This window comes from Galleria mellonella, unplaced genomic scaffold, assembly GCF_026898425.1.
Source record: "Galleria mellonella isolate WM207_F2 unplaced genomic scaffold, CSIRO_AGI_GalMel_v1 utg424, whole genome shotgun sequence".
NCBI lineage: Eukaryota > Metazoa > Arthropoda > Insecta > Lepidoptera > Pyralidae > Galleria > Galleria mellonella.
Genome location: NW_026442097.1, coordinates 1,670,579 through 1,683,420, shown reverse-complemented (window position 1 = coordinate 1,683,420; position 12,842 = coordinate 1,670,579). Strand labels below are relative to the sequence as shown.

The window sequence follows — 12,842 nt, the reverse complement described above, 5'->3', positions numbered from 1 at the left end:
AAAGTTCAAAATATGACATCAATACAAAATTGATAACTTGAGAGTGCTCACAGCGACAAAATTTCGGCTTAACTACAAAATAAGTATAGCGTCATTGTTTTTCTAAGGTTTGTTGGGGGAGAATGCCCTTTAGTATTAATTTCAACAGATTTAAAAAAGAAGTATACACAAATACTCTTTACTGTTTCCTCCAAAAGATTACAATAGTAAACTTATTATAAATACAAACAGGAGGTTCTTAATTATAGTTCTTTTGTATGTTTGTCACCTCATAACTCCGTTAGTTGTAAACCGATTTGGAAAAATCTTTTTATTGGAAAGGATATACTTACAGAATGATCCCGCAGAATTGTCATAAAAATCGCTTTATTACTTTAGTTTTAGCTTTCAAATCAAATCAACTGGTTTTTTTTTTTTTTTTAGTACGTTTGTTCCGTTTGGAACAGGCTAAGGTCGGAGACCATGCTGCCTAGTCTTCAAAAAGATAATTTCAAATCAACTGGTATTGCCACAATTGAAGTAAGTTTTTTTTTTTTAAATAACCTACTAGTGTTTGGATTTTTTTTTATAATTTTAACTTTTTAATTCCCAAAGAGGGTTGACGTCAGGCAGGCGGCCGGTCGTAAAACTATAAGCCAAATCTTTTTGTAACATGGACAAAAAACATATTACGCCGACCCCATAATAAGTGGGATAAGGGTGGGACGATGATTACCTATTACATAATATTATTCTACAAAATATTATGCAGTAGATATAGAAATTGTTGATAAAAATTATTTCATTGGCCACTCACGTGAGTGTCAACATATTATATATCTTTTATAGCAAATTTTTTTTTTGTTTTGAATTGGATTCAGTAGTTAAATTTTTTAAACAAAATAATCTAGTATTGTAAAATTTGTCATTGATAAATAATTGACATTGCATGAAAAGAAAGGAGGCAACCATATGCTTTAAAGTTCCTTCTATGTAATTCCTTGTTCTTAGACCTATCCATATTTCCGATCAATTCTGGGATCACATTTGGGAGTAGATAGCTACAAAATCTGTCGCATTATATATATATATAAGATCAAATCTTATAAAGATCTGGATAAACCTAAACGCGTAGTGTAATCAGGTGAGATTTACGCGCATCACGTAGACCTACACGCGGGGACTACTAGAATCACATTTGTCTTTCCTTCTCATTACCCAACAATAGAGTTATGAAGTAACAAACTTTAAAAAAAAAACAATCTACTCCATTTTGAACAAAAAAAGTTCCGCGAGCAAAATAAAAACCTGTTTTGGTCCCAATGATTAGAGATGCGAAATGTTTTTTATTGCTATGAACACACTAAAGTAAATCAAACTCGAATCTGGGCAAAGCTACACAACCGACATATCGTGCAGTATAGACAAATTTATATCTTTCTCTTTATTATGCACTTTGACGTGTACTTTCAAACTGGACGCCTTTCTATACGCCTGGCCGCATGTGGTACAAACATATGGTCTTTCGCCCGTGTGACATCTTATATGACTGACTAGGTCGTTTCGTTGCACGAATGCCTTCTCGCAATGCGAACACTGGTATGGCTTCTCCCCTGTATGTGTTCTTCTATGGTTTTTCAATGTACTCGACGCTTTGAACCTCATGGGGCAGAATTCGCATGGGTACGGTCGCTCACCAGTGTGTATCCGGCGATGTTTGACCAATGAGCTGGACGTGGTGAAACCGTTTCCACAGTCGTCGCAAACGAAAGGATGCGCACCGCTGTGTTTCCTTTTGTGCGCTTGCAACTCGCCTTTGGTTACAAAGCTGGAAATTATATGAAAACAAATGATAAATTATTTTGCTTAAACAAGAGTAAAAATTACATACATATTTATAAAAGTTCATGTTACTTTTTTATTGCTGTGTGCCCCCGCATAGAATGGGTCATCTCGCCTTTTCCCACGGGTGTCATAAGAGGTGACTAAGGGAGGGTTAGGAATGTACAGCACTGTCCCTCTTAAAACATATAAAGCCTAACTGTGATTGCCAATCTACTTGCCAAGTGTGGCAACTACTAATATAATTTCCCAAGGTGGAAGCATGTTCAGTTTTAACAGCTGACATCAGCTATACACAAGAGTTGAGCTCATTTACTATTCCCAGCAGCAATAAAAATTGTAATAAAAAGAAATAATAACCTTCTTTCACAATCTTCACATTTGAATGGCTTGTGGCCCTGATGCCTCATCACATGCTGCTGCAAATTGTTGTTCTGACTAAAACCTTTTCCGCATATCGAACAGAGGTATGGTTTCTCACCCGTGTGAGTCCGCATATGGTCCGTAAGAGTAGATTGCATGTAGAATGACTTACTACAAATCTTACATTGGTGTTTTTTCTCTGTTTTATGACTTTCCAAGTGCAACTCTAAACTTTCTTTATTTGTAAAACTTGTAGTGCAGTACGTACAAGTAAACCCTTCATTGCGCGTATGCACAGATAATATATGATTGTCCAAATGTGCCTGGTGCTTGAATTCACGTTTACAAGTCACACATGTGAACATAACACTGTCCTTTACTTGATGATGTCTCAAATGGTTGGTGAGTGATGATTTCCTTGAAAATTTCCTATTGCACATAGAACACTGGTATTGTATTTCTTCACCTTGACTTCCAGAATGTATTTTCCTATGAAATTTCCATTCAGTGACATTATCAAACTTTATATCACATCTGTGGCACCTGTATGCTTTCTTGTTACAGTTTAATTTCTCTAATTTAGGACTTTTCATTAGCGGTTTGTCTATTTCAATCTCAAACGTAATTTTTTCTTCTTTTTCTATTAATTCGAAAGAGTTATCGTCATAATGGTTTGCGTCACCATTATGAAATTCCATATCTTCTTTTACTTCTTGTTTTATGACTTCATTTTTATCTAATTTAATTGGTATATTACTTTTATTAACATTTACCTTTTTGTACTCTGACACTTCATTGAAAATTAAATCATTTTTAAATTCCTTCTCATTATTTACTATTAGACTTGATTGCAAAGGCTCCTGTACTACTATATCGAAGGTCTCTAATGGTATTTCTTCTTTAATCACTGCGTTTTTAGGTGTTAACGTCTTGTCCAATTCACTTTTGTAGGAGGTAAAAATGTCGTTCAAAATGTTTTCAGATTCGATGCAGCGACGCTTGAACTCATCAGCTTTGAATAGTTTCTCTTTACATTCACTACATACCTGTTTGGGAAGTCTATTGCACATTTTAACATCAATATTTGTCACAAAATTAAGTACCTCCATTATAGTTCGATCATCACATAATTTCATAAATAAAGACGTCATATCAGAAGATTCACTTAAACAGACTCTACAGATATTCATGGCACTCGGTTTTATCTTGTTCGCCATTATATTACATGTATAATTTATTCAAATTTAAATATTTTATGCAAGAAAACAATATAACAATTAGTAAATTCAATGACGCTGCGTGACATTTTAAGATGACAGTTACTACTGTAATATTATAATTTATTCACAATGGTAAAGCCAAAGCAACTAAGCCATACAGCCTGATATTCAGTAGAAAAATTTATTTTGTGTGTTAGCAAGGCAGAATTACCCTTTTTATTAAATCTTTTTCAGAATTCCTTAAAATAGTTATATCTTAAAAGTTTAGAATAATTAATATGTAGAGATACTTTATTTTATAATTTCGTCGTTCGTGTTGTTCTAGATTAAGGATAGTATGGTTGCATTCTTATAGCATTCTAATTTTTTATGTAAAAGAGCTACCATAATAGTGATGTCGAAAATTTGTATTTTTATTATACAACTTATAATGGCAAACAAGTTGACGGCCCACCTGATGGATAGTGGTAATCATCGCCTATAGACATGAGCAGTACCATGGACATAACAGAGTGTACTATTTCACGCATGATACTCCATGCGTTACCTTTCTTGAGGACTCGGGTGTTATTACTCTGTACCCTGTAAATTCACTGCCATATCTCATCCTTCAAACTGAAAAACAGACAATCAAACACAACTGCTTCACGATAGAAACACGAATAGGACAGAGGTGCAAGCAAACCACTTTTTTACAAAGTATCCCTCTGGTGATTGAATAATAACTAACAGAAGCAATATATTGGCTTTTAAAACCAGTTGTACTATTTTTGAACAGTTTGGTGCGTACAAGCGCAACCGTTTCCGAGTATGACGTGTTCATAAATTCATCATGTCATTGCACTTATACTGAAATGAAGTTGGTACATTGTTGTTAATAGAATAAAAAACATTGGAACAGAAAATAAATTCTTTATTTAATTTCAATAATATCCAATTTAATTAGATTAACTTAAGTGATCACCGAATAAAAATTAGTATACATATATATTATATATTTAATTTACGTTACATACTGAAGTAGAGTTACCAGAGTTAAAAATTAACTTGTATTGAGATCGTAAATACATCACATATAGTAAATCGCTATTTAAAATGGTTTAACAGTATTGCCATAAAATTTTCTTACATTGTAATGTTGCCAGGTTCAAAATTGAGCATCGCGGACTGGGTAATGTGAAGGACAAAGAAATTTGTTCGAAAATTAAATTTTCCTCTCGTTTTTAATATAATGTCACTGGCAACGTTTTGACACAAAAACAACATAAAAGAAGGTGTAAGACGCCCTCATATAAAAATGTTTTCTAAAAAGTTACAACTACTGCTTATATATTTACAATACACTGTATGTTTGTATGTTCTGAGGTAATATTTATTATATCTCGTTATTTATCCGTTTGTACTGTATATATTTCATCTTTATATACCCTAATAATATCATATTGTGTCGAATTTATTTTTCCGTATATGTCTAACTTACGTATTTTTCGCATTCTAATGTAAAACTTATATATGTAAATAACTAACATATATCATCATATTTATTTATAATTACATCAACAATGGTTTCTCTTTATTGGCACTGACTGTAATATATAATTATATGACGCCGTTAAATTTTCCTTAATCTTTAAAAAAAAAAAAAAAAATTTTTTTTTAATACCAAACCGCAAAACGACCAAGACACATTGCGTTACGAACATTTATATCACTGGATATAAAAATCTAACGCCATTAAACTAAACAAATATTTTAACCTTTAACATATTTATCTATCTAATATTTTTAATATAAAAATATTATTCCCATGTGAGGTCATTTTGTATGCGGTTTCAATTTTGTAATAATCTCACCAAACGATAAGTAGATAAGTAATAATAAATTATTTGCTAAGCAATTTTACTGTTGATCAGTCAATTTGTAGAAAAATACTGGTTAAAACGTGCAAACTCCTACATTTCCTGCAATATAAAACTATAACTTGCCCATATAATTATATATTTGATAAGACTAGGTTATATTTTTTTTTTGCCACGCGCTGTCAAAAGTACGTTGACCCCCAAAAAATTGGGTATTCATAAATTCTAAAGTCCTCCGACTTGAACTAAGTACTAAAAACATTAAAAATATAACAATATTACAATTTGGCAGTTTTTATTTTATATTAACAAATTATGCGATAAATTATGCGACAGCTGCCATTATAATGTAATACTACAAACATTAATGTCGCTGCTTCGAGCAGTGAAAAAAAATTAATCGGTTAGCATTGAAGTGTTTTAAAAATCGAACATTATGATCTTGTTTAAAAAAATTCTCAGTATTGTCTGTACATCCCTCAATGGCCAACCTTTGTTAAAAAGTTGCTACAACTAAAAAAAAAAATTAACATACAAAATAAGCTATGAAAATAACTTTTTAAAAAAATATTATTATTACAATCACATTTCGAAACCCATTTTGGTACAATACTAATACTTATATTGTTCGCCGCGAACAACTTTGTACCTGTACTCATCAGACCATAGACTAACCCGTCATACTTTTTAAAAGGCAAAGATGATTATCACCGTTCGGTGGTGTAATTTAAAAATATTTCATAGACAAAATTTTTTTTTTTTTAACAATAATTACACAATAACCATGGCACTCTATGACTATTTCGCGCGGTCGGTCAACCGGACAATTTCAATTTAAGACGAATACTGGAAGACGACTTCGTAAAAAAAAAAAACAATAGAAAACAAAAAGATATGTCACAGACAACAACTTTAGGGTCCAGTCGTCCGACGTCGCCGCTACTTACCCTCATTTCAAGCCAGCCTTTTCCAAAAACTCCATTTTCAACTTTAACTCGATGAGAAAGAGTTGTTTTTGCAATGAAAATATTTCCTCCTTCTGTCTCAGCTCCATGTTTAAGATTTTCATTTTGGCCTCGTGCTCCCATATCGCGTGTTGCCGTTTGGCACTGAAATACAACCTCTCCTCCTCTGTTGCCGTTCCGCTGTCGTGTTTAATTTGCTCGTCTTGCTTCTCTTTCGTTCTTTCGTGTCCATTCTTTCGTCTATCGTCGTCCAAGTGGCTTAAATTTAATGGAGTATTAGAAATCTCTGTTAGTTTGTGGATTAGGTTTTGTTGTATGCGCGCTTGTTCTATTGCGTGTAGGGGGTTCGCTAGGACTATGTGCGGGTTAAGGGGGTTGTGCGGTTTGTGGGCGGGGGGCGTGGGGGGTGAATGGGGGATGATTTGCACCTGGGGCTCAAGTACGTTTGGCATCGTGTCGTCGCTGTCGTTCGTGCTTGATAATCGGCCGTTTGACATCTGTAACGGACATTTTAGGTTTTATTTTATACTCAAGCGAGAAGAATAAGCAAGCTGAAGGGGCAATGGGCTGGTTGCATAGTTCGAAGGATCGACAATCGATAGGGAAGAAAGGTTACGTGAATTTTTGCGACCACAATTTCCTACACGGTTGCCCCTTTGCAAAAGCAACATTTTACTTTTTTTTTTATACAACTTAGAATGGCAAACAAGCTGACGGCCCACCTGATGGAAAGTGGTAACCGTCGCCTATAGACATGAGCAGTACCGTAGACATAACAGAGTATACTGTTTCGCCTATGATACCCCCCATGCGTTGCCATTCCTGAGGACTCAGGTGTTATTCCTCTGTACCCAGTAAAGGAGCAGGCTATGCTCGGTGTTTGAATAGTTTATAACACATCTGTCTGATAAAGCTCGCCTCTCAATAATAATATGTCCATGGTACTGCTCGTGTCTATAGGCGACGGTTACCACTTTCCATCAGGTGGGCCGTCAGCTTGTTTGCCATTCTAAGTTGTATAAAAAAAAAACATAGACTAAAATAGAAACTATTTTTTATCGTTATTGCGAAATTTAATTATACCATATATAGTTAGATACTCTTTATTGTTTCCTCCAAAAGATTACAATAGTAAACTTATTATAAATATAAATAATTACAAGAAATGAATCACAATGAGAAAACAATGGGCGACCTTATCGCTAAGAGCGATCTCTTCCAGGCAACCTTTGGATATATATATATATATATATATATATATATATATATATATATATATATATATATATACATTTTATTTGAAAATATTTTTTTTAGTTCAATAAAAAATAGCTAACATTATAAGTGTGTTAGGATGTAATCATAATGGAAAGAGGAATGAAGCATTGCAGGCAATTAAAGTATACTTCATTTAAGTTAATAAATTATTCAAAATAACAAATACATATTAAATTACAATTCTTGATAGCTATATATACATGGATATATATATATATATATACACACACACACACACATACTACTTATTTCTCACTCTCTCTTCGTCCACTTCATTACTCGTGTCCTTGACAGGTGTCTGTTGCCTTAGCCGACATCAAAAAAGGGTTGTCATTTCTATTGAACTTTTTTCTTGTTTGTTACCTCATAACTCTGTTAAGTGTCATACTCACGTTAACCGGTACACAGTCTTCATCTTTAATGCTATGAGGACCTTCCGCGCTGGCAGCCGGCTCCCCATCCTCATCTGCACAATGGAGACAACAGCCTTTGAGATATTTTGCATTAATATAAACAATTTAATTTCACTCTTTCTGTGAGTAAACAAGGCAGATGAAACCTTATCTATGAAATCAGTAGGTCGAATATATCTGAAGAAGGTAGAAGCCCTTAAGAGTTAAAAATTAAAACGTTTGTTGTATGTATGTATACCAAATAGGATGCTTCAGGGGTGACCAAATTTATTTATTATTTTACATAATTATTTGATTATAAAGTATACTAACATTAGGTTTAGGGGGAAAGGGATTGTCAGTAATGGGGGTCTAACTGCGCTATTGCTAACAATACACTCTATCAGGTCGACTTCCACGCGGTTCCCCCTGGAAACCATCGTGGTTAATTCTAGTGCAATTTGTCACGATGGGCCAACTGGCCTGCTTTCATTTTCATCTATCATTCTACACTGGTGCCCCGGGGGGAAAGGGATGGGTTAGCAATGGAGTTTGACAGCCCCATTGCTAGCAATACACCTTATTAGGTGCCTCCACGCGGTTTCAAACCATCGTGAACAATTCCGTTGAATTCGTCACGATGGGCTAACAATCGTCACCTATCATCCCTCACTGGTGCTCCGCCAGCGTATACCATTCCATTATCACTTATTAAATAAAAACATTAGGCTAAGATTTTGTTTCTTAACATTTTTTTTATACAACTTAGAATGGCAAACAAGCTGACGGCCCACCTGATGGAAAGTGGCAACCGTCGCCTATAGACACGAGCAGTACCATGGACATAACAGAGTATACTGTTTCGCCCATGATACCCCCATGCGTTGCCATTCCTGATGACTTAGATATTATTCCTCTGTACCCTGTAAATTCAATGCTTAACAAACTAGGTCACTGTAGCCTGTAATAATTAAGAATTAAAAAAAAAGGCTGTATGCACCTTTGACGTCCAGAGGATGAACGTTCTGCCAGAGCATGCCGTCCAGCAGATTCTGCGGGTCGGGCTGTGGTTGCTGCAACAACAAATGCAATTAATGGTAAACTCAATTTATAATCATTTACTTCACAAATTAATAAATTCTATATCATAATATTTCTAATGTATTCAATATTTGTTGTAACGGAACGTAAAATGAATGAGAAAGAACGAGTGTTTTTTTTTATACAACTTGGAACGGCAAACAAGCTGACGGCCCACCTGATGGAAAGTGGTAACCGTCGCCTATAGACGTGAGCAGTACCATGGACATAACTGTTTCGTCATTCATATCCCCCATGCGTTGCCATTCCTGAGGACTCAGGTGTTATTCCTCTGTACCCTGTAAACTCACGCCATATCACACCCTTCAAACCGAAACACAGCCATGCAAACACAACTGCTTCACGGTTAAAACACGAATGGGACAGAGGTACCCAAGCAAACGACTTTTGTAAAAACTCCCTCTGGTAAGGTAAGGTATATCTAGATAGACAATTTGTTTGCATCACTTAGAGCACATAAATTACAACATATATATACATACATAAAAAGCGAAAAAACATAAATGATTAAAAAAAATACATAAAGCTAAGTACAATTTTTCATTTGAGCGTCTGCCATAGTAACACAAAATGGTTACAACTCAGTTTATTGCTTCGCCCTCAAAAGAGCAAAGCACTGATATTCTGTTGCGGCCAAAGGGAATAGGGTAACAGTAAAACAATACTACCAGATTATCCATACAGTAAGTAGATAGATATGACAGCCTATCTAGCAGACAAATGGAACACAAGGTAACTTGGTGGGATATGGCGTGAATTTACTGGGTACAGAGGAATAACACCCGAGTCCTCAGGAACGGCAACGCATGGGGGGTATCATGGGCGAAACAGTATACTCTGTTATGTCCATGGTACTGTTCATATCTATAGGCGACGGTTACCACTTTCCATCAAGTGGGTCGTAAGCTTGTTTGCCATTCTGAGTTGTTAAAAAAAAATCTATAATCTATATATTGGGATGGGATCTATCTCATCCCTATCGCCTATCATCCCTCACTGGTGCCCCGCCAGCGTATACTGTTAGCGCAGGCGGGGTCACCATTCCATTATCATCTATTAAAAAAAAATGAAATACCTGTACATCGTGAGCGCGCATCTTGCATTTCTTCTTGTAGTTTTCATACCACATCTTGACCTGCGCCGGGGTCCGCGGCCGCTCGCCGCCGCACCGCTTGTTCACCTCCTCGCATATGGTCGACCACACCAGCTGGTGGACAATCACAACATATGTCAACAATAGTCCAACATAGAGGCAGATATAAAAGAGAGAAGGAAGGGTAAAATATAACAAAAAATATATCATATATTTATTTGTAATTCGAATATAATATATTTTGACCGTTCGTAAAATAAGATGTTACAAATTGAAATTAATTGTCGAAATTTATTAAAGCTACAATTCTTAACAATATTATATCTAATCAAACAAACACACACACACACGCACACGTGCACGCGCACACACACTCTTTCTCTCTCATACACACACACATACACACACACGCACACATACACATGCACGCACGCACGCACACACACACGCACACGTGCACGCGCACACACACTCTTTCTCTCTCATACACACACACATACACACACACGCACACACACACATGCACGCACACACACACACACACACGCACACTCACACTCACACTCACTCGCGCACATACACACACACATACATACACACACACACACACACACACACCTGAACATTAATATTAAACCATATTTACTTTTACTCCACGCAACTACCTTTTACTTTTGAATAATCACTACTTTATTGAGAGGGCCTGGTGAGTTTAGTTTTTTTTTTTTGTAATGGATGATATTGGAATGGTTCCCTGGAATGGCGGGGCACCAGTGAGAGATGATAGGTGAGGATAAAAGCAGGTCAGTTGGCACATAGTCACAAATTTAACGAGAAATCAATCACTATGATTTCCACCAGGGGGAGCCGCGTGGAGGTCCACCTGATAGGGTATATTGTTAACAACGGGGTTGCTACTGCTCATTACTAACAATCCCTTCTCCACCCAAACTGGTCAGTTGACACATCGTGATGAGTTCTAAAGAAGTGTCCAGGAAGCCATGCGGAGGCCGACCTGGTAGCTATTGCTAGCCATAGAGCTGGTTTGAGCCCGTTGCTAACAACCGCTTTCCCCTCTAAATAATAAAAGCACTATGCTAATCCGCCAGCGTGGCCAAACGTAATATACTATACTTATCTTATGGGGAGTCCAGTCCCCACTAGTAGGATGGTAATGTCGATATATAACAGATTAAAATAACTCACATAATTATATAATTGGCTCTGTGAATCCATCAGTACAACGAAAAAGCAACTAGTCTTCAATTCTCTAATGTACGTGTCATGAATTTGAATCATGGCAAAGATCAGTAAAGGAAATAAGAACAGAAAGCTAATAACAGACAAGGTAATAAACTATTGTCACATATTTTTTACCACCTCTGCCCTTACATACGCTTTCTGTTTTCACCTAATGTGTAGCTGGTAGAGAATGCCATATGGCATTAAGCTCGCCATTTGTACAAAGTTTTATTGTGTAACAAGGAATAAATAATTACTGCTCTCCATCCAAAGGTTGGCTGGAAGAGATCGCTCTTAGCGATAAGGTCGCCCATTGTTTTCTCACTGTGATTATTTCTTGTAATTGTTTGTATCTATTATAAGTTTACTATTGTAGTCTTATGGAGGAAACAATAAAGAGTATCTATCTATATATCTATTTGAACAATCAGTCACCTGAACTTCACTAAGCTTTAAAGCCGACGCAATTTGGGATCTCTCTGTGAGGCTCTATCAATCTAAATAAATAAATTGTTGGAGAATGCTCGATTTATATGTTTATTATTGGACTGGATTGGTATTTATATGTTTATTGTTGTCTCACAGAGACACACAATATAGGCATTAACCAATACAGTTTTTTTATACGGTCTGCACTTTTAATCTTTCCTTGCACGAGTCGTGCAAAGAATGCGATCAGCATTTATTCAGGCTAGGTAGTTTTATATTACAGAGATCGTGTCATAGTGTGCGTAGAGGTGTCAAATTATGTTTAGATACATACTAACTGCGCAGTTATAATTAATAAGGTTGTGTCCCACAAAAAAAAAACCAAATTCAATTGTGGTAATACCAGTTATTTTTATTTTAAAACTAAACTACTAAATCTAAGTATATATAATTTTTTAAATGAGGAAAAATAATTTTCTAAATCGATTTACTATTGACGAAGTTATGACGTAACACACATAAAAAGGGGAGAGGGGGATTGTTAGTAATGGGGGTCAAACTGACCCATTGCTAGCAGACACCCTATCAGGTCTTTCTTTTTAATTTTTAATTTAGAATGGCAAACAAGCTGACAGCCCACCTAATGGAAAGTGGTAACAGTCGCCTATAAACATGAGCAGTACCATGGACATAACAGAGTGTACTGTTTCGCCCATGTACCTCCATGCCGTTTCCCCTTTAAACTATCGTGGTTAATCAAATCTGCCCCATTCGTGTTTCTACCGTGAAGCAGTTGTGTTTGCATGGCTGTGTTTCGGCTTGAGGGGTGGGATATGACAGTGAATTTACAGGGTACAGAGGAATAACACCTGTTATGTCCATGGTACTGCTCGTGTCTATAGGCGACGGTTACCACTTTCCATCAGGTGGGTCAGCTTGTTTGCCATTGTAAGTAGTAAAAAAAAAAGACTTTATACAGTGTCTCCCTCTAGTAGGCTTTACAATATGGAACAAAAAGTAAATTAACGCATGATAACATAATATATAATCCTTGTATATATGTTACGCGATAACTCGAC

General features: G+C 35.9%; 2 protein-coding genes across 3 annotated transcripts in view; both read right to left on the bottom strand.

Annotated features, from left to right (window-relative positions):
- Nucleotides 1-496: 496 nt before the first annotated feature.
- LOC113509293 (zinc finger protein OZF-like) lies at nucleotides 497-3,490 on the bottom strand. Its single transcript, XM_026892609.3, has 2 exons — nucleotides 2,182-3,490; nucleotides 497-1,807 (listed from the first exon to the last, which is right to left on the bottom strand). The coding sequence occupies exons 1-2, from the start codon at nucleotides 3,399-3,401 to the stop codon at nucleotides 1,375-1,377; spliced, it is 1,653 nt and encodes a 550-aa protein (XP_026748410.2). The 5' UTR covers nucleotides 3,402-3,490; the 3' UTR covers nucleotides 497-1,374.
- An 810-nt stretch (nucleotides 3,491-4,300) lies between these two features.
- LOC116413730 (uncharacterized) overlaps nucleotides 4,301-12,842 on the bottom strand; it is a 30,381-nt gene continuing 21,839 nt past the window's right edge. For both annotated transcript variants that reach the window (XM_052898285.1, XM_052898286.1), the window contains exons 3-6: nucleotides 10,075-10,206; nucleotides 8,899-8,971; nucleotides 7,899-7,972; nucleotides 4,301-6,725 (exon numbers count right to left, since the gene is read on the bottom strand). In XM_052898285.1, the coding sequence (XP_052754245.1) occupies nucleotides 6,213-6,725; nucleotides 7,899-7,972; nucleotides 8,899-8,971; nucleotides 10,075-10,206 (792 nt within the window). In that variant the 3' untranslated portion in view covers nucleotides 4,301-6,212. The remainder of the gene's footprint in view (nucleotides 6,726-7,898; nucleotides 7,973-8,898; nucleotides 8,972-10,074; nucleotides 10,207-12,842) is intronic.